We start from the raw sequence: 24,180 nt of genomic DNA on the forward strand, positions 1-24,180 counted from the left end.
TAAATAAAACATGCGTCATCCAGCAGCAGAAACAGCTACATGTTACTGAAACAGCAAAATGTGTTCAGTGAGCTGCAGTTCAGCTGTTAAGATGCTCTGATGATTTTACCACTAGAGCCGCTGGATGTTTATTTGTATGCTGCTGAAGAAAGACAAGGATTCCATTCTTCCTGAAACATTCATTCTAAAAGAGTAGCTTTGCATAATCCAGAGTTCATAATAATCCTCTGAGCCAAGCTCCCCTCAGTTCGTCCTGTGTCTGAAGCCCTTCGTCCTTTAAAGCCAGCTCTGATTGGCTGCCCCACGGAATCAGAAGATCTAAACTAAAAGTAGGTGGGGCTGCATACCAAGACAACTATAATCAATAACTTATTAACCTTGCTGTTGTCACCTGGACAAATACGATCGATCAGTTATTAGAAGATGAGTATGAATCAGTGTTATTATCATCGCACTTTCATGATCTTTGACATTTCAACTTTAACCATAATAACCACTCTTGCTACAGTACATACAGTCTATGTCTTGAGTTTTAAATGTTAACAGGAGGCTATTTAGAGTCATCACACTTTCTGCTCGTCACACGATCCACTTATCAGCTGCACCTGTGTCAGAATTATTACTTTACCTTTAATTTTACATTTTTGAGTTGCTGTTCAATATAATGTAGATGATGTCAGTGAACCATAGACAAAGAAACGCTTGTCGAACATGGACAAATGAAGAAGACTGAAGAAGACTGAGATCTTACCTTCCTAAAACTCTTTTTTAACATAACCGTGCCGCAGGCTTGAGCCACACTTCCTTTCTGTGTACAGTTCCAATGAGCTTGAAAGTCAATACCTTTATCCTTCAGTACAACCTGAACTCTCTTAGGCGGCTTTCTGTTCAGGAATATTTCTCCAGGCTTGTTGAAAGATGTTGGCTGTATTTGGTTGTCTGTCAGGATGATTCCCCACTGCTTTAATAATGTTGGGCTCTGAGGAGGCCGATCCATGCCTGATAGTGTCCCACTGTGTTTTTCTATCCAGGGGTGGGAAACTCCAGGCCTCAAGGGCCGGTGTCCTGCAGGTTTGAGATGTGTCCTTGATCCAACACAGCTGATTTAAATGGCTAAATGACCTCCTCAACATGTCTTGAGGTTTCCAGAGGCCTGGTAATGAACTAATCATTTCATTCAGCATGTTACCCAGGGTGATTTGGGTGGGTACTTTTACTGCTTTTAATGCTGTTTGGGATCATTGTCATGCTGAAAAATGATGGGATTCCATGGTCTATCAAAATTTGATGGTACTTTTCTGGGTGCATAATTCAATAAATTTTAAAAAGATCTCCAACATTTGGGGTGGCTGTAGCTCAGGAGGTAGAGCCAGTCACCTGATCTGAAGGTGAGCAGGCTCCTCCAGTCTACATGCCAAGAATCCTTGGGCAATATAATAATCCCAAGTTGCATCCATGGGAGTATGAATATAGTTAGGAAGCACTCAGTTTATAAGAAAATGATTGGGTGAATGTAGCATAGAGCGCTTTGAGTACTCTGGGAGAGTAGAAAAGTGCTATATCAGAATCAGTCCATTTATGTCACTGGCTGAAATGCTGTCCCAAATCATAACAGCACCTTGATCTTTTACACATGGCTGTAGACTCTGTCCTCCAGTGATTTGGATCCATCACTCATCAGATCTTCTGCCACTGATTTTCAGTCTGGTTCATGTGTACTTTGGCATACCTCAGCCTGTGCACCCCGTCACACTTCTTTAAAAACGCCTTGACAGCCACTGATGTCATTTCTGATGAGGCTAGATGCATCAGCTGAAGGGCCAGATGCATCTCTCAGTTTAACTTCATGGTCCTGTTGCAGATCAGTTTCCAAATGCACTACATAAAGTTTAAATTTTATCCCCCCCCCCAATTTAGTTTCACACTGCCCATCTACATCATCCAGTGTAAGAGCTGCTATCTGCACTGAAAGTTACTTCAAAAATAATGTCGGCACATGAAGCTACACAGCAGTGTCTGATTTAACTGCCTTTATTGGTTGAGATGGTGAGATACAGGCCAGAACGAATGACAGCAGAGTAATTTGAGTAGGAAACAGTCACCCGGCAACTATCAACAGCTCCCCTCCAAATGTGAGCTGATGTTGACCTAAGAGTCCTTCAGTACTTTAGTTACACAGGAAGCAGCAGCTGAGCCACATTCATTCTTATCACACATCTGTTTCTGCACAAATCTGTGACATCAGTCGGAGTGAACATGAAAGAAATATAAACTTAACCACCACCACACCGGCTATGAAGTCACCGATTTGAGATGAGCCAGAAATCCATCTTAAAATTGAAAACATGCAGATGTGAATCTTCGAGCAGCTCCAGTTTCCTGCTCTGATTACCCATCAGATGTGTTAAATTCCTCCATGCTGTAAAACAACAGACATCCCCGTCTCCTTGCACAAACAAAACAGCCAAAATAATATTCATATCTCTCTCTGACCTGCAAATGAGTGCATAATGCTCTGCTGAGAGCTTTTAAACTACGTGTGGAAAACAAAAAGCCTGACAGCAGTCAGTGTTTATTTACCCAACAAACCACCCGTTTATGATTTTATTGAACATTTAAATAACGTTAGAGCTAAACTGGTACAGGATCCCAGGTGGGTCAAAGTCAGAAGGTTTTTGAAGCAGACACGCAGCTTTTCTGTTTCTCCGCTGTCATGTCCGCTGAAGGTGCGACAGCGGCTGGCGGCTCAGAAGTTGATGGCTTTGCCGAAGGAGGCGGCCAAGTTGGCTTCTCTGAACGCCTCGGACACAGTCTGCAGGAGAAGGACGAAGAGGAAGGCGTTTGAAAGAACTCACGGTGCAACAGGACTTATCATTTGTCATGTCATTTCTCATATCTTTACTACAAGATAAACTAAGAACTGTGCATGTGCACTATGCTGTGTCGTGTGTGATAAAGAGAACGCACCGGATGGGCGTGGCAGACTCTGGCGACGTCCTCGCAGGAGGCGCCGTACTCCATGGCCAAAGCAGCTTCGTTGATCATCTCTCCTGCGCCCTGCAGAGAAACACACAGCAGCGTCTGGTTTAGCAGGTCTGTAAACAGCAACAGCTTCACATGGTCTGTTACAACAATTAACTTTCCAGCAAGCAATTTTACTTGTCAGGTAATTACAATCAAATGCGCAGCAAGACAAACACAGTAGCAAACTTGGCCACTTAATTCAGGCACTTATCCCTGTGATGGAAAGGTAATGACTGCCTGAGAAAAAAAACAGTCCCTTGATCGGGATCATGTCCATTTTTTTATTTTATTTTTTTTACACATGGGTTCACTGCACCAATCTTCTGTCTAAGACTGTCCAGCAAATTTAAGGGGGGAGTTTGAGACGCATTCAGAAACATGAAACAAAAACGTAATTGTGCATGTAACTGAGAGCTTTAAGGAAAGCTGTGTTCCACTAAGACGTTTCTGGTCTCATAAAGCAGCGGTCCCCAACCTTTTTTGCGCCACGGACCGGTTTATGCCCGACAATATTTTCATGGACCGGCCTTTAAGGTGTCGCGGATAAATACAACAAAATAAAACTAGTACCGGTACCGAAAAAAAGAAAATTTATTCATAACACACGTGAAAAGACCCAGGGACACCGAGTTAACGATAAAAATGATAACAAAATAACGCTGAAAACCGATAAAAACCCTGAAAACCAGACATTTCACACCTGAGCCTCAACTCTCGCGGCCCGGTACCAAACGACTCACGGACCGGTACCGGTCCCAGGCCCGGGGGTTGGGGACCGCTGTCATAAAGGACTGACAGAGATGTTAACAGAGATCCGGACACTCCATGGAACAGGGTCACCATGAATGTCAGTCAGTCCACCTGCACTCCTCGGATCTTTGCACTGACAAATATCTGCTTTATTGTCGCCTCAGAGTTACTGTAAGTCTAATCTGAGCGGTACAAACATGGATGTCTCATCCTTGACACAGTTAAAGGTCATTAACGGGGAAGTGTGTTCATCGAGAGCCAGCCTGATGGTTTTACAGCACTCGCATGTGTCTGTCTGGGATTAGTGTTTATTAGGACAGATGCAGTAATGAGACAGACACACAAACCGTTAACTTCCATTTTCATAGGAGGCTGATATTCTACATAAACACTCCAAAGCTGTAAACACTCGATTCCCATCATCATCATCCTCCCACGTGCTCAATGTCTATTTGATTGGGTAGATGATCCTCTACAAAGACAGTCTGAGCCCATTAACACCCAGTCCACCCACACAGATGTTTTTACATTTAAGGCTAACACGGGTCCAAAGGAGGCTGATGAACTCTTACAGATCCGAGGATGTGAGCTCCCAGCATCCTGTCAGTCTCCTTGTGGCTGAGGATCTTCACCAGGCCGTCGGTGTCGGCGTTGGTTTTGGCTCGGCTGTTGGCTGCAAAGGGGAATTTGCCCACTTTAAACGGGACACCCTGTAGAGGAGAAGAGAGGAGGACTCAGACTGAAGTGAAATGACACAGAAATATTAGTTTTAAATGTTGCACTTTTCACACATTTTTCCCAAGTTATGGGACGCTTCATGGCTGTCACGTTTGTGTTTGTCACTTGTACAATATAAATAAGCACAAACAATCAGGATGAAACCCTTCTTTTGGCTTGGATCTGGATTGAAATGTTGGGAAATATCACCACCAGGTGGCCGATGTCAATGTCTGAAGCAGCTTAGTTTTAACAGAGACACATATTTACATTTAAAGCACTTTAAGCTGCATGGCTACTTTGTGCATGATCTCTGCTACAATGATTTAGTGACATTTCCTTCAGTTGCCCTAGAAGAACAACGCTGCACCCAGAGAGCTGGCTATCCATCGTGCTGGAAGCAAACACCTTCCCAACTTTCACCTCCTCTTTGAGCTGCTCCTCGCTCTTGCCCACCCAGGCCACCTCGGGGTGCGTGTAGATGACTGAAGGGACGCAGTTATAGTCGATGTGCACAGCGCCGCCCGCCATGCCCTCCACGCAGATGATGCCCTCGTCCTCGGCCTTGTGGGCCAACATCGGCCCGGCAACCACGTCACCGATTGCATAAACGCTAAAAGAGGAGAGGAAGAAGCAAAGAGGGAACAAATGTCACTGAGCCGTGTTTTGCAAGGAGTGATACATATAATTTATTTTTTTGGTCTGGGTCATTTACTGACCCAGGAATTCAGCAGCTACATAAATACATAGAGGTTCTCTTACAGAGCAACAGAGCATCCCAGTGACGCGATCAAAGGCCTTTTCGTAACAGACTTGTTACTTTATTTCTCCTGTTACACCACTGTTACACTAATCTATTTGTGCTTACTATTTTTAGAGATTTTGATATTTTTAAAATTGGACAAAATTTTAGCAGGGGTAAACTGGTGAGGATGCACCAAATTGGTAAGTCTGCTTTCAGAGATTCAATCACTTCATTTTAGCTTAATTTTGGCAGCATGAGCTCGGTGGTACCTGGGGACTTTGGTCTGGAAGCGGTTGTTGACGGGGATGCGACCCCTGTTGTCCAGCTCGATGCCGACAGTGTCTAGGCCCAGGTTCTGGGTGAAAGGTCGTCTGCCGATGCAGACCAGCAGCACGTCACATGTCAGAGTCTCGCTCTTCCCTCCAGCTGCCGCCTCCACCCTGAAACACACATAATACCCACGTGGTTACATGACAAAGCTCCCCAGCCATATTTCAAATTTCATGAGTTTAGATAGCACATGGGTGTAAAACAGCCCAAAAGAAAATGCATCAAAGAGAGTCCTGAAAGTCTGAGTCTGGTTTTTCCACTCACGCCACATCGATCTTGCCATCGGGCCTCTTGGTTGCTCCCATGACTTTGGTGCCGAGCTTGAACTTGAGGCCCTGCTTCTGCAGGATGCGCTGGAAGTTCTTGGAGATCTCCATGTCGATGCCCATACCACCCACGTGGCCCAGGAACTCCACCGCTGTGACCTTGGCACCCAGACGCTGCCACACTGACCCCTGCAGGATGGCAGGACAAACACACGTCTGACAAGTGCAACTCTCCTTTCTAAAGAAACAGAGCTGAGGCAGGAAATGTTGCCGATGTAGTCGACATAATCATGTGTTTGTGGGTGAATCAGTCTGTAGTGATGCTGACCAGCTCCACCCCGATGACTCCAGCTCCGATCACAATCAGCTCCTCTGGTACTTTCTTCAGGGAAAGAGCTCCTGTCGATGACACGATGGTCTCCTCATCAATCTAAAGAAACATATTTGAACACACTTCTTTTAAAAATCAACCCAGAATTATCTTTTAAAAATCAAGTGCATGTGAGTTCTTATGGAGTGGTGAAAGGAGGGTGACATGTGTGAGATATGATAAGGCTCTTGAGACGAGGACGCCTTTTGTTAGACACCTGCAGCACTGACTCCTCTCTTTATGTCCCTTCCTCGCCTCCTCCACCCCCTTTGGTAAATACAACAAGCAAAAAACCTGCAACTAGTGAAATGAAGTATGAACAGGTCACAAATTCTCATACCTGGATGCCTGGAAAGGGCGTGACCTCTGAGCCTGTGGCGATGAGGATGTTCTTGGTGTTGATGACCTGCTCTGTACCATCAGCTGTTGTGGCGGTCACTTGGTTCTTCCCGGTTAACCTTCCAAAACCATTAACGTGAGTAACCTGTGGGGAGTGATGTCACACCACAGACACTGTTAAAAGTGGTTCAGATGTAGCATCTGTGTAAACCAGCACTAATGCAGAGAGGGAAGACTGACTTTGTTCTGTTTGAATAAATGTGCGATTCCTCCAGTCAACGCTTTGACCGCCCCACTCTTCTGAGCCATCATCTTCTCCAGGTTCAACGAGATGCCTGAAACTGAAAGACAAAGACTTTATTGTCAATGGGGTCACAAATGTCAAACTAAGAAACCGATGGAAAAACAAGTTATATTCAATTAAAGCGTATTGTCGAAAACACACATTCTGTGCCATCAGTATCCAGTACTAAGGAATACAGACACAAGTGTTATAATAACGTATATGCTTATATTAAATATGGCTAATGCTGCAAATAATGACCTTCAGTGTAATCTTGGCTATAAAAAAAATCTACTTGAAAGGTTTAAAGACAATGGATTTCTCTACTGTAGTCATTTCAGGCACACAGAGCATGTACTGCTGGTCAAACCAATCATAAGAGGGTTGGTTGGCTTAAAGCGAGGGGAGCTAACACAGCTTGTTTCTGACAGGATTAACTGAGGGGCAGCACAAAAACCTCTATGACATAAAGAAGGATTATTTTGAACTTTGAATCATGCAAAGCTCTACTAGAGCTCAAAATTACAACACATAACTGGAAATGACCCCCCTTTAAGGATCAGTGAACTACACAAAATGTACAAAACGTCTCTTTAAAGCCTGATGGTGATTCTTACTTTCGATGCCTCTGCTTTCAAAGTCCTTCCCATGAGCCAAGTGGTACAAGTAGGAGTTGTTCAGCAGAGCCTGCAGAAACAAAACAGCAGCTTATTCAGCTGGAGGAATGACTTTATACACGTTTGCATCATTTTACGGATTCAATATAGTTTAATCAATCTTACGTTCAGTGCTCATCACCAAACTGAAAAGTTATTTTTAGGTGAAGTTTGTTCTGCTTTCCTCTCTCTGTGAAATTTAGTCCTTATTATGAAGTGGAAAATGTTTTTCCCACTCTGCTTGGATAAATCCAAAAGTATTGGCTTATTTTTGAATTCATCAAGACAATAAAAAGATGCTACCGGTATGTGCTGCTATTCTTTCTGGCAAAATTTTTGGCTCTACTACTCAAATGTGCTCCATGGAAGCATTTGCCCTTTATAATATATCTATGGATAGAAAACCATCACTGGATTACTTTTATACGAAAGGTGTACAAGTTCTGAAAGAGAAACCAAACCCAAGATAAAAACATCCTTGGTATCTCCTTCCTGTAAAATGATCATACTGATCAAACCTCTTACAAACAAACCTGTGAATTTGTGGTGATTAAAAGCAGTTTGTTACCTTCGAGGGGATGCAGCCGACATTGAGACAAGTCCCGCCGAGTGTGAGATTTTTCTCGACACACACTGTCTGTCCAAAAATAACAAATGTAGAGACGGGGGATGCATTATTCACCAAAAACTTCCACTTGTGACCATCTGTGGGATTTAGACAGCAGGATATCTGTCGAGCAGGTGGGTTACCTTAAAGCCGAGCTGTGCAGCTTTGATTGCAGCGACATAGCCTCCTGGACCGGAGCCCACCACTGTGACGTCTGCATCAACTGCAGAGAGGCAACACAGCAGCTTTTAGCATGACTTTACACCACCAGAGAAAACTACATGATTAAGGTCTGGTGTATGTAAATGAACATTTTAATGCAAGCTCTCTACCACCCCTCTTTACATAGCCCATGAAGTCCTATCCCCACCCAAATCCAGCACCCGAGACTCTCTGCAAGTCTGAATTATGAGACTGCTTTGATACAAACATCAGAGATCAAACCGCACAAACATGTGGCTAAAGTTCAGTAAACATTGTGCCACAAATAAAGTCCTATGATAAGATTTACAGCACAATCGTACTTGCTGCTTTGTCAGCGTAGGTACGAACAGACAGCGCTGCAGCTCCGTGCACTTTGCAGGGCAGGTGGTGGCTCCGCTGTGAAGCAAACGAAATGCACAGTTAGAAAATACGCATGCACAATACAACTAGGCAATGCAACACAAAACAATGTTATAGTGCATCACAAGCCAACTTTGCAAACTAAAAGCATCTGTCTTCAGTGGCTTCTCTCACTTCCGTAATCTGCTGCTTAATAATTTCTATTTACGTCACTACTATTTCCTTTTAAAGCTGCATACTAAAATACTGAAGCCTAGTGAGTCACGAAGGAGCAAACTCAACTACTAAACTAACATTTGAATTTTCATATTTAGTTTAATATTTAGACTCATGCACTTGTTTTCATGGAATTGTACCACATTCAGCTGGTTTGCTGTTGCAGTGCCAGCTCTCAGCAAGGACACCCTCAGCCTGTCCACCAGCAACTCTGAAACTTTCCCCTCTAGCAGACTACCAAGTTAGCAAATAACTACAATTTAAGTGTCATAGAGTCACAAAGCTTCTAAAAGCCCCGAAACAATTCGGAATAATTTGATGCTCGCCGTGAAGCTGTGAGACAACAGCTGAGCTTACGACATAAATTATGAGTTAGGCAACCGCTGCTAAACAGCTAAGCGAGCTAACACGACACCAGAGTGGGAAATGTCAACTGTAAAGTCATAGAACCTAGATCCTTTTCTTCTAGCTTTGTGTGATTTAAGCCCCTTTAATATTAGCAGAATACAAATATCACGCTTCTTTTCATTTCAGGTTTTACTTCAAAATACTGCGGCAATATTTAACCAGAAAATTCGTGATTTAGTTTAAATGTGGGGAAGGTTGTTAGTCTAACTCATGCCGAATTAAAATGAGAAAGGTATATGAATAGGAAAAACATAAACTGAAAACCAAGCAACGTGTTTAGACATCGATAACCACAACAACTCCAAATTGCATGTCTTTTCCAGTGCAGTCTGGTTCGCCTTCTGCTGTTAGCCGAGTAGCTAGCCAGGTGCGGGCCGCAGGTCTAAAATTTCCCCTATCCTCTAGATCTGCAGCACGCAGGACAGTTTACGACACATCCGGATTTCGCATACTGGTTATCGCGAAAATAATATGACTGCTTACTGTGGCCAGGGAGCGGTATAACTGTGTCCAGCTCTGCATTCTGTCGGTGCACTCTCACTGGATCCGTAACCTACAGCAGGCCGAGCAGCCAAGGACTCCTATCATTGCGCAAGCGCAGTATGGGTCCAAACCGAAAACTCCTCCGGGTCGCATCTATTACGCATCACGTCAAAATTTGCGACGGGTAAACAAATGTTATTTTTAAAAGCAAAATGTTTTTTTAAACAAATCATATATATATATATATATATATATATATATATATATATATATATATATATATATATATACATATACACACACACTTCCTCTACACCCCCCCCCAATGTTTTTGCACATGTCGAGGAGCGTGTCAGGCTACATTTCACTGTGTGTTATACTTGTATAACTATGCATGTGACAAATAAAGAACCTTGAACTTGAACCTTGAACTTGGTGAACTTTATTAGTAACAAATGAGGTAAAAAAAAAAACAACCCCAAAACATACAAAACACAGAAAGAGGCTCTCAGTATTCATTAATAATTAGAAAGAAACATTCTGGTCGTGGATTTTTACAGTCTTAGTTCCGCTCGCTGTCATCATTATAATCATCATGATCAATGGCGAGGTCCTGAGGTGGGCGGGGCTGTCTCTGGTGATGTCACCATGAAGGAACAGCATCTGGCACGTGTTGGTGAAACATCCCAGTACGCTGGTGTAGTTTCCTCTCCAGCTGTTTGACATGTGACACTTGAACATTAAGGGGAAGAAGAAGAAACAGTGTTAGGTCAGGTGACCACATGGTTTCTAAAGTAACTGACAGGAAGTAACCAGGCCGTCAGAAATGGATGGCATGTGTTTAGAGTTACTGGAGTTGGGTAACTCTACTTACCAAAAGCAGAAGCACACAGATGAAGGATCAGATGCTGAATGTTGCAGGAACATGCTCATGTGTGGTGGTCATTCAGTGCTGCAGGTTAGACAGTCCAAGACTGATATGCTGCCCATCTGAGAGTTTGAAAACACACATGCAAAGATTTATTTTGTGTTACAGTCAAAGTTGGATGTTCATTTTTGTCCTTTAAAAATGTTTGTGTATTTGAAAGCACTAACATTTAAGGATGACTTGGATCGTCTGCTTTAAAGGGGAGACAAGTGTATCCACTGATCTACGTCACTTTACCTGGATGATGACTCCTCTCCCCCTCACTCAGAAACACTCCTAATATAACCAAGCAAATAAATAATATTGAAGATTTACTTACATCATTACAAAAACATCAAAAACATCTCCCTTTGATTCTATTTCTTCATTCCTGCTGAACATCAGGCAACAAATATCTCAATAAATCACAGTAAAATGTAAAGCACATGTTTTCTCTGCTTTGTCTAACCTCTGCAGAGCCTCTGTCAAGAAAAACACATCTGTAAGCATAAAACAAATATACATTCATAACACGTCACTGGACAAACCTCGGTCAGTTGATTTCCTCTGTGCAGTGCAGATGAGCATCAGTCAGCGAGTGACTCTGCTGGTTCTTCTGAGGAAACACCACCATCTCTCCACACCGTCACCATCTGTGAGCACAAACTGCTGCTCTGCCAGCATGTAGGAATCACATATCACACACAGGGGTGAAGAAACATCAGAGCTCAACTTTGGATACTTTAGATCTAAACAGATCAAAGTAGCTCTTAGTTTCAGCAATCAGACAAACAATGATACCAAACTGATTCTGTATGAATACAATATGGTATTTTCAATACAGGTGTCAAATTAATTTATTAAAACTAATACAGATATATGTATATATTTTTTGATAAATTAGTTTGCTAAATTATAAGGATATATTTTTATTTTTTTTTCATTTAACAATTGCAACTAAAAGAAATTAAATATTGAACAAAAATATATTGTCACATTCTTTGCATGCTCAGCACGCTGACAGACTTGAAGTTGCTACAGATTTTAAGAAGTGATAATTATAGGGAAGAAACTTCTCTTTTTCATCCGTTTAATCAAACATTTGATGCCTCAGCTGTCTCAGTCCTATAGGGTTCTGCAACTACAACTAACCTGAGGCTTGGATTTGGCTGCAGGTGCCCCTGTACATCCTTCTCAGCAGCACATGTGGGTACCATTTAATCCCACTTCTTCCTGAGCTTTGCTTCATCACAAGACCAAAGGTGGCATCCCGTGTCACAGTCTTATCATCATCCAGAAGAAACATTTGAAGAAACATCATGGAGAAGAAACATTTACGCGCCTCCTGGTTTTGTTTTCTGATCCTGCGAAAAGACTGAGGGCAACAAAGCCCAGAGAACACGAGATACACAACATCCAACATTCAGACTCAACAGCCTCCATAAATGAAGAGCACCAGGTTGGTTCAGTTATAGTAGATATAAGCATACTTCACATTACTGGGTATGAATAATAATGAGGAGGCAAACTTTGACGATGCAGAGCATGATGTCCCATCATCAGACTGTAAACAAACATCCACCAGGCTTCTTTGTTGCCAAAATTTATGATTCTCCTATCAGGGATCAGTAGCGTGTATTAACCTGTGGTATAAGCAGCAGTCACTGAAATATTACTGTTTCAGATAAGAAATCTAGCACATAAAAACCAGGGTGGGAGGGATCTCTGCAAACTGACTTAGGTCTGCAAGTGTGAAGCTCAACAAAAATCTGACTCTCCAGTCACAGACAAACAAAAACTCCAGCTGGGAGAGAGAAAACGCTGTCTGGGTCCTGCTGGATGTTGCTGGTCAGAGTCCACACTAGGGCTGGGCGATATATCGAGTTTTTTAAAAATATCGATATATTTTCATACGAGATATAAGATGTGACAATATCGTTTATATCGATATAGTCTATGTTACGTTATAATTATACTTGTGGAGCCGCAGGTTTGCCTCTCTTTCGTCCACTTTTGTCTCTACGCAACGTTACTCGGCCTCACCTCTCCTTCACTGAACACAACTCCCCCCTCCCCCTTAGCTTCACCTGCAGGCAATGACAAGATGAAAGCGGAATATCTCCGTTAGCGAGTTACCGTGCGTGGGGCTGGACGGCGTCAACGTGTTAGCGAGCTAACCGCGCTAGCGAGCTAACCGCGCTAACGACATGCAGCCAGGAGGGGCTGCACGGCCTAAAATCCTTTCATTTTCTCAAAAATCGACAGTGCGCCTTATGTATGAATTCTGGTTGTGCTTACTGACCGCGAACCGATTTTATGTGGTACACAGCGCTCAGCAATCTGTCAAAAAATGTTTTAATATGACTTTGCTAAGCTACGGAGCTGCACGGCTTGATGTCGGAGGATTACGGCTACCGAGGAGGAGCCTCGCGGAGTGATACGTACTGTGTGTGTATAAGGACCTGTTCAGAGACGTGGTGCAGCTGTGAAATCTGTCTCTTTGTTATTATGCTCAGCGTCTATTAGTTTACATTTTGACTGCACAATTGTGAGCTTTTTGTTATGCACAAAAACAACATTGTTTTCTTTTATTTATGGACCATGATTATTTAATAAATGCTGATAATTTATTTTTGAGTAATTTCTTCATGTACATCTACGCTGTATGTAAATAAAAGTGCCCGTGTGACATCTGGGACACAGTGTGACTAGGAACTCTCTTTTTGTTCTTAACTTATGGCTTTTAAAAAAAAAAATCGAGATATATATCTTATATCGCCATCCAGCTAAAAAATATCGAGATATGAATTTTGGGTCATATCGCCCAGCCCTAGTCCACACATTAGCAGAGTGCTTCTTGGTCCCACTGACCCATGTGGACAGCGACTGTGGAGAACTGTTCTGGAAAACAGAGAAGAGAATTAAAATAACAAAAAGTAGCAGCAGTTCAGATCTGATTTAATTTAATTTCCTTCACACAGCACATTTGTCCAGGCTGACAGGTAAACATAGAATTAATCTCAGGTAACATGACTCATAGTAGAGATTCAGTAAGAAAGATTGCAGGCTCTAATATTATTACCACACAATCCAAGGACACACCAACAGCTCCGATTTGTAGAACTATTTAAAGAAATGTCTTCTGAATATTCAATTCAGGTTCACAGTGGGAGGGTGGGAGGTGTCGTGGAATTTTTTAAATAAAGTCTGCAACACAGAAAGAGCTGTGATCAAGCTATTTATTACTGCGCCAACACACATCAAACATCACAGTTCAGTCATGTCAGCGCTGCCACAGAAGTGGTGCTCCTACTCCTTTATGCATTCCAAGGAAGAGGGAGGAAGTTACAAACGGATCGTACCACACTTCAACGGATCAATGGTTAAGCTGTTTTGTGGCCTTATCAGCACCTGTAAAGGGAGTTGTTTTCTCAAACTGCTGACGCTGAAGTAAGTTCATCTAGTTTTAGAAACTTTCACTGAACAGTAACAGTGTCACAACTAAGCACATGCATAAGCACTTAAATACTTTAAATGAGAATAACAGAAAATTTCTATTACAGAGGCTAGAGCCTGTCCCAGTAGTCATAGGTAGAGCACACCTGGACAGGTCACCAGTCTGTCAGAGGACTAACACAGAGACAGACACGAGAGTAACAAATCTATTTAAAATTAATGTAAGTTTGCTGCAGCTGTATGTATGAACATGTGTTTCTGTGCTCACAGTCCACCTCTCAGGAACCTGCAGTTGACTTTTAGTCAACTTTAAACAGACCTCACAAAAGGCTGATGTGGCTGGATCAGTAGTCTGATTTAAGTACGATACCTTTGGCCAGGGATTAATCTGGTGCATCGCTTCATTGCAGTCTTACGTATTTTCCCCACACCTGAATAAAAAATACTGATATATACAAATAACAGCTTCAGCTGATGCAGCCTGACTCAATCCTAAATGTTCAGCACACAGAGACACAGAGGTGCCGTTTAAAGTTTAGTGATAACCTGAGTCACTGATCATTTGCAGTATTACAGAGTCTGGCAGTCTTTGCATGATGTCCACGTCACTGTACGTTTCTAGCTGACTCTCAGGTGTGACAGGTGTGCCAGCAGGAAAGAGTAATAATAACCTGCATCCTGAGGTTTGTCATGCAGGATTAAAGGAGCCAGGCTTTGTTCACACAGCTAGGATTGTATTTTACACTGACCCTGGGTCAGTATAAGTATCATACAGTTTAAACGAAGCACTGAAACTTGCACATATTTATTACAGATGCACTGAAGCTAATCGAGATATTTGCTGTCAGTCTGTGGCTGCGATTAAACACTTTAATGGAAACTTTATCAACTAGTAACTTCATCAGTCATGACAGAAGCTAATATTTCTGTGCTAACATCGTTTAAACAGTAACAGCTTTACTCCAATATAAGCTAACGTTTACACCGTAACTTTAAGCTAGCACCATAAAGACTGTAAAACACGTAATAACATCTACAAATGCATCTTAAAGCTGTTATATTAGCACTCGGTGTATTACTAACATAACCACATTAACATTACTGACACTCGCTGACTTTTAATAGTCATTCTATAAATGCTGTCCGTGTAAATGGTCTTACCTGTACACACTCCTGTATCCACCGGATTCCAGCCAGAGTGGATTCTGGAGTCTTCCCACGCTCCTGTTAGTGATCCTCCATCTGGATGGATGAGAACAACCTTCTGAACAATCTAGCAGGAGATGGCCCATATCTATGGGACTGATTTGTGCTAATAACGCTAATGTATGGACTGATAACAGCCGAAGCGGGTGAATAAAGTCACCCAGTAGCTAGCTGTGCCATTACCCAGCATACATCACTCCCTCCGTAAATGCAATAAACCATACAAAAGTATCGTTCTACCTGTTTTTCAGGTAGTTGTTTACATTATATAATTTATTGTGTTCTGTATACGTCACTACAATGTGATTTGGAAAATGTCTAAATATACCGACAACAGGCACTTCCGCGGCAATCTCTTCAATCGGAGGACCCTTCACGTCAATTCCCGACGCAGAGGGGTACCCTGCGCGTCCATAAGTGAAGCAGAGGGAGCCTGACCATGCGTCACACGTTTGACGAGTTGGGAGTGAGAACGTGTTGTCACTTCAGTCTTCAGCACTTCCTCAAAACATGAAGAAATCCTTTCTCCTTACAAATATGTCTGCCTCAAGGTTTTATGACAACATGATTCTTTGATGAAAATTCATTGTTTACATTTATTGGTAAATATTGACCCTTGAACCACATCTTCACACTTCAACAACACTGATACACACTGTGAATGTGTATGCCAGTGTTGGTGGTCATCTCAAGTTCACTGTACAGATAAATCCTGTGAGTCTTTGGCACACCTTTGCGTTCATTGAACGTCTTCTTCCTTTTGATCAACTGATGGTCAAGTGTGTGGTGTTCCTGTGGATAACCAATCCTCCTGACATCACCACCGCGTTGCTTTTATAGGAAAATATGTGAAAGGAAAAATGACACAACAGCAACAAAGACAAAACAATGTTTACAATTAAATACATGAAATACTTTTAGGTTCATGGTCATTCAGCTGGCCAAAGAACCCATCTACTTATACAAAAGGCTGTACGGTGAGTGATGGCTCAGATTTTAGTATAAAAATGTGAATTCTGTTTATTTGCCAAACAGTTTTCTTCTTTTAAACAGTTTTTTTTGGGCCGATTTAAAAACACTTGGTCTGATAAAGTTCCTCAGCACTGTACATAATCAAAACTAACAGTCAAATAAAACTATCATGACTTTTATAAAATTTTAATTGTACACATTTTCAGAAAAACACAAACTTGTCATAAAAACCATTTTAAAGCACTAAAATCTTTGGAACAAAGTTTCTGACAGTTTGCTTTTCCTTTAGTGTTTGTAATGTGCCAGTTCAGAGGATGCTGTGGATGCTGGTAAATGTTATTTCTGTTCTGGTTTGTAGCTTAACCATTTTTGTGCTTCCAGTTCCATTTCTTGATCGCCACTGAATTTATTTATCTGTGATGGCTGGAACAGAAGTGCTGCAAACAGACTTCCTTACAACTTCTTCCCTTGCAAAAGGACATTTTATTTGCAGTTATTGAGTACAAGAAACTTCATCAAGAGTTGCTGAAACAAAGCAATTCTTTTTATTTGCTTCTCCCAGATCACAAACCTCAACATATACATGAACAGGACGGGACAATTAAGTAAATAATAAACTAAGAACCAAACAGAACATAGAATAATAATCAAAGATTCAGATTCGACAGAAATTCAAAACTCTGGCTTCGATTATTTACACACACACACACACACACACACACACACACACACACACACACACACACACACACACACACACACACACACACACACACACACACACACAAAGAATCCATATTTTTTCCACATTTCCCTTTTCTGTGATGTTTAAACAGTTTTAACTTCCTAGGATCTGGTGTCTACATATGTGGACATCACATTTTGGGTCGTCTAGGGTCCGGTGGCGCCAGTGTCCGGCAGCCTCGCCTCTGTCAGTGTGCCCCAGGGCAGCTGTGGCTACAATGTAGCTGCCATCACCAGTGTGTGAATGTGTGTGTGAATGGGTGGATGACTGAATGTGTAAAGCGCTTTGGGGTCCTTAGGGACTAAGTAAAGTGCCTTGAGGCGACTTTTGTTGTGATTTGGCGCTATATAAATAAAACTGAACTGAATTGAATTATACAAATACAGGCCATTTACCATTTACCATTCAAAATACCTTATTTTGCTCTACAAGGGCCAGATGTCCACTTACGAGGCCGTGATACTGCAACTGTTCTATCGAAATTTAAATGTCCTCATATGTGGATCTCATTTTCCTCAAAAACAAAAATCAGGCTAAAAGAAAAAATCACGTATTTCTTTATTTTACATTCATCAGGTCCCAATCACCCTAAATAGCAAAGGGTCAAAGGAGCTTGCAAAGAAAAGCGTCTGGACTTCTTTAAGTTGCTTGAAGACGTCCCATCTGGGACTCTCCACCATTTGACCTTAGAACTGAAGAAGCTTCTCGGATGAGAGGTGAAACGTCTTCAAGCAACTTAAAGAAGTCCAGACGCTTTTCTTTGCAAGCTCCTTTGACTACGATGACCTGGATGACTGAGAACCTTCACAGACCTAAATAGCAAAGAGAAATTCAAAATTAATGCCATGATGGAGTTTGGGTCTTAGGAGCTTAAAGGAACTGCTTGTACATCATAAAAAAAGATTATGACACAAAATCTTGAAAAAGTTGATAAATATGAAAAAGGTGTGCACATCATTATCACTCTGGTTATTGTATTACGCAGCCGAACCCACCAGTGTGGATGTTATTACCATCATTGGAACAGGGACTGAAGAACAGGTAGAGCTTCTCAGTGAAGGAGCAGTCAGAGAAGGAGTAGATAAGAGCTGCAGTGCTGACGTCATAAAAGCAGACCAGACCCTCGTCGTAGTGGACGTACACGCCCACCTTCACAGGCTTCGACCTCAGGGACAGGTGGACTGCCGGCTCCGTGGAAACTACATACCCATCAGAGCACAAACATAAAGTCCAGAAACCGTTGCTAGAACTCAGCTGGACTTGTCCTTTCACATTATCCTTCCTGGTCACTCCTAAAGTCCACGTAGACCACTTGTCAACCTTGACCTCAAAATAAAATCTTCCAGAAGAGTAACCCAGATTTGATAACACACATCTACAATCATTCCCTTTATACTGGGGGGGTCTGGGGTGAACCGTATCAGGATCAAGCATGGCATAACATCTGTACCACTGGACTCTCTTCAGCTCGTCCTCAAACAGACTCTTCATCTGGTCATTCAGCTTCTTCTCCACCTGACTCACAGCTCTCACCACCATCCCTTCATATGAAGGTGGATGGATACTGGTGTTGGTCCAGTCTTTAGTGGGTGGAACAGCTTTCACAGAAGAGAAGTTGTGGATGAACTGGAGGTGGTCTTCTGAGCTGGAGAGTTGCTCCATCTCAGAGCTTCTCTTCGTCAGCTCAAAGATTTCCTGCTCGAGCTCCTTGATGACGTCTGCAGCCTGTTTCTCTGCTGTTCTCTGCTTCTCTTTGACCGCCTCTGTCAGCTCATTCAGACCTCTCTCTATAGACTCCATCAAATCAACAAAGAACTGAACACCCCCCTCCAGCTCTCTGTCTGCCTCTTCCTTACTGAGCTGCACAGAGCGTTTAACCTCTTGAATCTTCTCCAGTCTCTTGAGGATCATTCCTTGAAGTTCAGCCTGTTTCTTCACCAGCCCTGCCTTCTTCACTTTGTATTCCTCTTTCAGAGGAACAACATCATGGCACTTGTGGTCTGAAACAGAGCACACAACACAGACACACATCTGATCGGTCTTGCAGAACATCTCCAGCGGTTTATCATGTTTTGAACATATCCTTCGTTCCAGGCTCTTAACAGGGTCGATCAGCTGATGTCTCTTTAGGCCTGAAACAGTCTGATGAGGCTGCAGGTGAGTCTCACAGTAGGAGGTCAGACACACCAGACAGGACTTCAGAGCCTTCAGTTTGGTTCCAGTACAAACATCACAGAGAACTTCTCCTGGTTTAGCAGACTGTTGCTCTGATCTCCTCGTGCTGCTGCTGCTGCTGCTGGCTTCCTGCTGAGCTGACAGCTTGAACTGAGCAGCCATCTCAGAGATGAAAGTATTGACATGGAGCTCGGGTCTTGTGTAGTACTTCCTTTTACAGATGGGGCACTCACACAGAGGACTGCTGTTCCAGTGCTGAGTGATGCAGTTCTTGCAGAAGTTGTGTCCACATGGTGTACTGACTGGATCTGTGAACACTTCCAGACAAATGCAGCACAGAAACTGGTCCTCAGACAGCAGACAGCTGGCAGCAGACATGTCCACACTGGGGGGATAAATGGAGAGAAAGGAAAAACTGTAACTGCATTATCGTTCAATAATTCAGCTCACAAAAGTCAGACAATGTGTGGAGGCTATAATTTACTTGATTTCTTTGTTATGTTTTCTTCCTCCTATTCACCTCTAATTTTGGAAGTAGAAGTACAAATACTACTGTTAAAAAAAAGTAATCTAGTAAAAGTTTAAGTACTGTTGTCAGAGTCCAGGAGGCCATTTATACGAACAGGGAACGACCATCTCTAAATCGAGGAGGGGCCTAAGGGTACATCTGTCATGATCTTACAATGCTGTGATTGCAGCCGTTCCCCAACTCTCTGTGAATGGGACTCATGGCCATTGACCAGTGGTTGTTGACTAATAGTCACGAGAATTTGCATTTTAACGATCATCATAATAATGATGAAGGAACTGACCTCCCAGCCCATTGTTCCTTCAGTGGGCTGGTTTCAGTCACTTGGATGAGTGACGAAACGTTTCTCCCACTGAAAACGTCCAGATGAACAGAATCAACTTTTGGGGAGTCTCACGCTGTGAGGTGTGGTTCCTAGGGGAGGAACCACACCTCACAGCTGGTCTGGGCTGCGGTGTCGCTGCACCCCCTTTCAACTGACGGTGCTGATGCACAGGATGGGGGAAGGGGACAATCCCCAGGTCTTCCTGGAGACCTTCCAGGCCACTGCAGAGGCATGACAGTGGCCTCTGGCGGAGTGGGTGCCACCACTACTACCAATACTGGCGGGAGAGGCTCAGACTGCGGGACCGAGTCTGCCGCCGACGTCGCGGGGGAACTGTCTGCTGGGCCATGCTGGACCTACTGGGCCGGGGTGGGCCTTTCGAGTGAGGTCCCATCATCTCTGGAAATTCCCACCATGGGAGATTTCCCACTGGAGCAGTCTCGTGATGACACCCTACGCTCAGCCTTCGACCAAGTGGTAGACATTGATGGTCATGTGGTGTGCCCTGAAGCCGTGTGGACCTACCTGCGCTTCGTATTGTGGAAAGATAGGTTATATCGAGTGAGTTGTGAAACACACCCAGTTGTTGGTGTCACAAAGCCGCCAAGAAATTATTTTCCAGGCGGCTCACTATACACCATGGCAGAGCATACGGGATATGACAAGACTCTGGAGTGAATAATGACCCGATTTTATTGGCTTGGAATCCAAGCAGATGTGCGCTGCTGGTGCGCATCCTGTCCAGAATGTTAACTTGTTAACCAGCCGGCCATACCAAAAGCACCTTTGCACCCACTCCCATTAATGGAGATCCCATTTTAGCGCATCGGCATGGACCTCATCGGGCCATTTTCTCAGAATGCATACGCCTATCGCTTTGTATTAGTTCTGGTGGATTGTGCAATGCAATACCCTGGAGCAGTGCCACTGCAATTTCTGCAAAGAGTGTGGTGCAGGCACTGTTTCAGGTCATCTCCCGAGTCGGTATTCCGAAAGAAATATTGACTGACCAGGGCACGTTGTTATAGTCTTGCACACTGAAGGATCTGTGCGAGTTATTGAGCAATAAATTGACTGGGCCCAACGTCTACCACCCTCAAACTGACGGGCTGGTGGAGCAGCTGAATAATAATCATTTTGAGATGCAGCCTGGCATGTTCATGGCCCTACAGGCTTCCTGAACATAAAAGGCAAAGGGAATTGGTTGAAATGCTAAGAATGGGAATAATAAAAGAGTCGATGTAACCCCATCGTTCTTGTGGTGAAGAACGATGGGTCTACACGGTTCTGTGTAGACTATTGCAAAGTAAATGAAGTGTCACGCTGTGATGCATATCCCATGCCACGGGTCAATGAACTCCTTGACCAGTTGGACACTGGATTTAACCAAGGGCTACTGGCAGGTTCCCTTGTCTGCAGAGTCCAAGGAAAAACGGCATTCTCCACTCTGTACCAGTTCAATACAATTCCATTCGGCTTGTTCAGAGCCTCGGCCACATTCCAGCGCCTCATGCACTGGGCGCTGTGGCTGCATGCTGCATATGCTGCTGCCTACTTGGATGATGGGATCATCTATAGCAGGGGTCCCCAATCCCAGTCCACGAGGGCCAGTGTCCCTGCAGGTTTTAGATCTCACCCTGGGTCAACACACCTGAATCACATGATTAGTTCAATACCAGGCCTCTGGAGAACTTCAAGACATGTTGAACAGGTCATTTATCCATTTAAATCAGCTGTGATGGATCAAGGACACATCTAAAACCTGCAGGACACCGGCCCTCGTGGACTGGAATTGGGGACCCCTGATCTATAGTGACACCTTGGTGGAGCATGTGCAGCAGATGGCCGCAAACAAACCTATTTATCATGACTTGACACAATATCTGATTTAAAAACATGAGGACTTACATGTAAGCTTTAAATTTCCAGTTAATCAAACCTCACTGAGCAGTCCTTCCCTTTAAATCTACCTCTCTTCTTCTTTCTCCATCTCTGAAAGAAGTTAGTTCTATTTCTTTTCTCTCCCTGTGAAATACAGCAGCTGGACCTGTAGGGGCCATTTTTTTGTGTTGTTACCTTATGTGTACAAATAGGGGTCACCTTTTGTGTTTTACAGTTTGGTGTGTTTCTGGGAATGTATTTAAGGTAGATACAATTAGCGCCAGGTGTTGCTGTTCGGAAAAACCACACAGTTTGTGACCACTGTTGTGATAAAAGACGTTGGATAAAGAGAGCTGTGCAAGAACAATTATAACTGATGGGATACAATACAAATGTTAAACAGACTAATTAAACATGAGCAGCTACAATACTAAATAATCTGAATCAAACAACAGAAGTGTCTTATTGAAAATCATTCCCACAGAGGAGAGCTGACCTCACCTCACACACCCACTACCTTTTTAAAGCTCCTCTGCCAATCACACAACAGAAGGCAGCAAACTGCCAGGTGACACTTCTTACAATAGAAACGTTGTATTTGAAATTACCTGCCACTTAAAAAGAAAGTAATTCCCTCATGTGCACTCTTCTTCAGTAGGGCTAGCTCGATGCTGAAATACCGTAACTTATGGACACATGCAGTTGTTCCGGTGTTTGCGTCAACAGAAAAACAAACAAACAAAAAACACTGTCCCACTTTGAACCCCTGACTATGGCACGCATCAAAAAACACTCAAGTCAAGTACAGATACCTGAAAATTGTACAAAATTCTAATTTTTTATAATTTTCCCACCTTTGCTTTTGACAGCAACTGAGAGTTTAATTTGACAAGACACAGCACAGAATAATAAACTTGAATTTTGCATCATTGCTGAATTTTCAATCCTTAAATTGAATCTGCTGCACTCACCGCTGTTCTGTAGAGGCTTTGCTGAGAAAGTCTCTCTGACTGACAGAGACACTTGTCTGCAGCCACCTGTTGGTCTGATAAACCCTCAGTTTCATTTCAGGAACATGACGTTGAAGCTCTTCTCCTCTTACAGCCGATTAATCCAGCTCTGTGCAGGGGCAGATCTAGAGAAATTTTCTTAGGCTGGCATGGAAAAAGTATTTTGGAAACTAACTGCACCACATGCAGCACTATTATTTCTCTCAGTCTCAGAGCAGCATTTCTAATTTTGATTGAAAGTGTCAGAGAAAACAGCAGCCTCGGATATTAGTTTACAGAGGCTGTTAGAATTACATGTGTAACGTTAAAATGTTGGTGACACAATAATTTCATCCTAATGGTACTGACATATTCATAGGGTTCATTTTTGAGACAATATATCATGAGGTAGTCATGATTTTGCAAATATCCCACCTTGTAGTGCAGTTTACACAAATTGTTTTAAAAATGCACTCAGCCTACAAACATTACTGATGAGTCAAGATCTGCACAAAGTGACAGAAACACTGAGCAGCTCCACATTTTATTCTTATTGTCATGTATGTCCTATTTGTCATGTGACAGAAGAACCAACACAAAGCTCAGAGAGTAATGGTGACACAAGATCACAGGTGGAATTGGAGGATGACTTGATGGTTCATGACTGTATTTGAAGCACATGTGTGACTGCATGTATGTGGAATGTCTCACTGTTATTCATCAGGTGACAGAGGCAGCTCTGCCATGTTGTAGCTCAGAAAGCTCTGAAAGAAGCTTCAGTGCTCTCAGAAGACCAAAAACATGGCTAAGGTCAACAATGACTCAAATTTAAACAATGCTGTGTGTCCACCAGGAGACACTGATGTAAAACCAATATGCCAGCAGTTTATCTCAGTTAACGAGAGGAGCAGGCATGTGTTTGGCTCCTTCACATAGTGGACATTGAGTTGTTGTGGGACACCAGTAGTCCGTGTCTGTTGCTGTAACAGTAGCTCATGTTGAGAATAAAAAATCCCAGCTCACTGAGTTGATCGGGGCAATAGTGACTAAAATGTTGCATAATTTTGCTGAGAGATCTTTTACTTTGTGGTAATCTTAGACGAGTAGTTTTATGGACAAAAACCAGCAGGTCACTCAGTGTTTCCTTAGTGCTAATGTGTCAGAGATGTTGGTGTAATGTAATTGAAGTAATGTTGTTAAGTCCTTCAAGTCATATTCTTTTATTGTCATGACTGTA

At 42.9% G+C, this 24,180-nt stretch overlaps 2 protein-coding genes and 1 long non-coding RNA gene across 4 annotated transcripts; all 3 read right to left on the reverse strand.

Annotated features, from left to right (window-relative positions):
* Nucleotides 1-2,015: 2,015 nt before the first annotated feature.
* On the reverse strand, nt 2,016-9,891 carry dld (deltaD). Its single transcript, XM_085414946.1, has 14 exons — nt 9,759-9,891; nt 8,612-8,687; nt 8,231-8,310; nt 8,049-8,117; nt 7,442-7,511; nt 6,782-6,882; nt 6,543-6,686; nt 6,161-6,262; nt 5,831-6,021; nt 5,506-5,676; nt 4,915-5,104; nt 4,347-4,484; nt 2,968-3,057; nt 2,016-2,812 (listed from the first exon to the last, which is right to left on the reverse strand). Exons 1-14 carry the CDS (start codon nt 9,795-9,797, stop codon nt 2,747-2,749), a joined length of 1,527 nt encoding a protein of 508 aa, XP_085271072.1. The 5' UTR covers nt 9,798-9,891; the 3' UTR covers nt 2,016-2,746.
* A 274-nt stretch (nt 9,892-10,165) lies between these two features.
* On the reverse strand, nt 10,166-12,750 carry LOC146666816 (uncharacterized). Of its 2 annotated transcripts, none has more exons than XR_014912810.1 (5): nt 11,818-12,750; nt 11,214-11,334; nt 10,854-10,962; nt 10,633-10,748; nt 10,166-10,490 (listed from the first exon to the last, which is right to left on the reverse strand). It is a non-coding gene; the product is annotated as an uncharacterized LOC146666816 (long non-coding RNA). The 2 variants fall into 2 exon arrangements; XR_014912809.1 differs by having other exon boundaries at nt 11,214-11,339.
* A 3,986-nt stretch (nt 12,751-16,736) lies between these two features.
* Nucleotides 16,737-22,973, reverse strand: LOC146666817 (E3 ubiquitin/ISG15 ligase TRIM25-like). Its single transcript, XM_085411428.1, has 2 exons — nt 22,926-22,973; nt 16,737-19,604 (listed from the first exon to the last, which is right to left on the reverse strand). Exon 2 carries the CDS (start codon nt 19,595-19,597, stop codon nt 18,014-18,016), a length of 1,584 nt encoding a protein of 527 aa, XP_085267554.1. The 5' UTR covers nt 19,598-19,604; nt 22,926-22,973; the 3' UTR covers nt 16,737-18,013.
* Nucleotides 22,974-24,180: the final 1,207 nt, after the last annotated feature.

The sequence above is a fragment of the Rhamphochromis longiceps genome, linkage group LG7 (genome assembly GCF_057381845.1).
Source record: "Rhamphochromis longiceps isolate RC_006_pf linkage group LG7, R_longiceps_female_GT1.1, whole genome shotgun sequence".
Lineage (NCBI taxonomy): Eukaryota > Metazoa > Chordata > Actinopteri > Cichliformes > Cichlidae > Rhamphochromis > Rhamphochromis longiceps.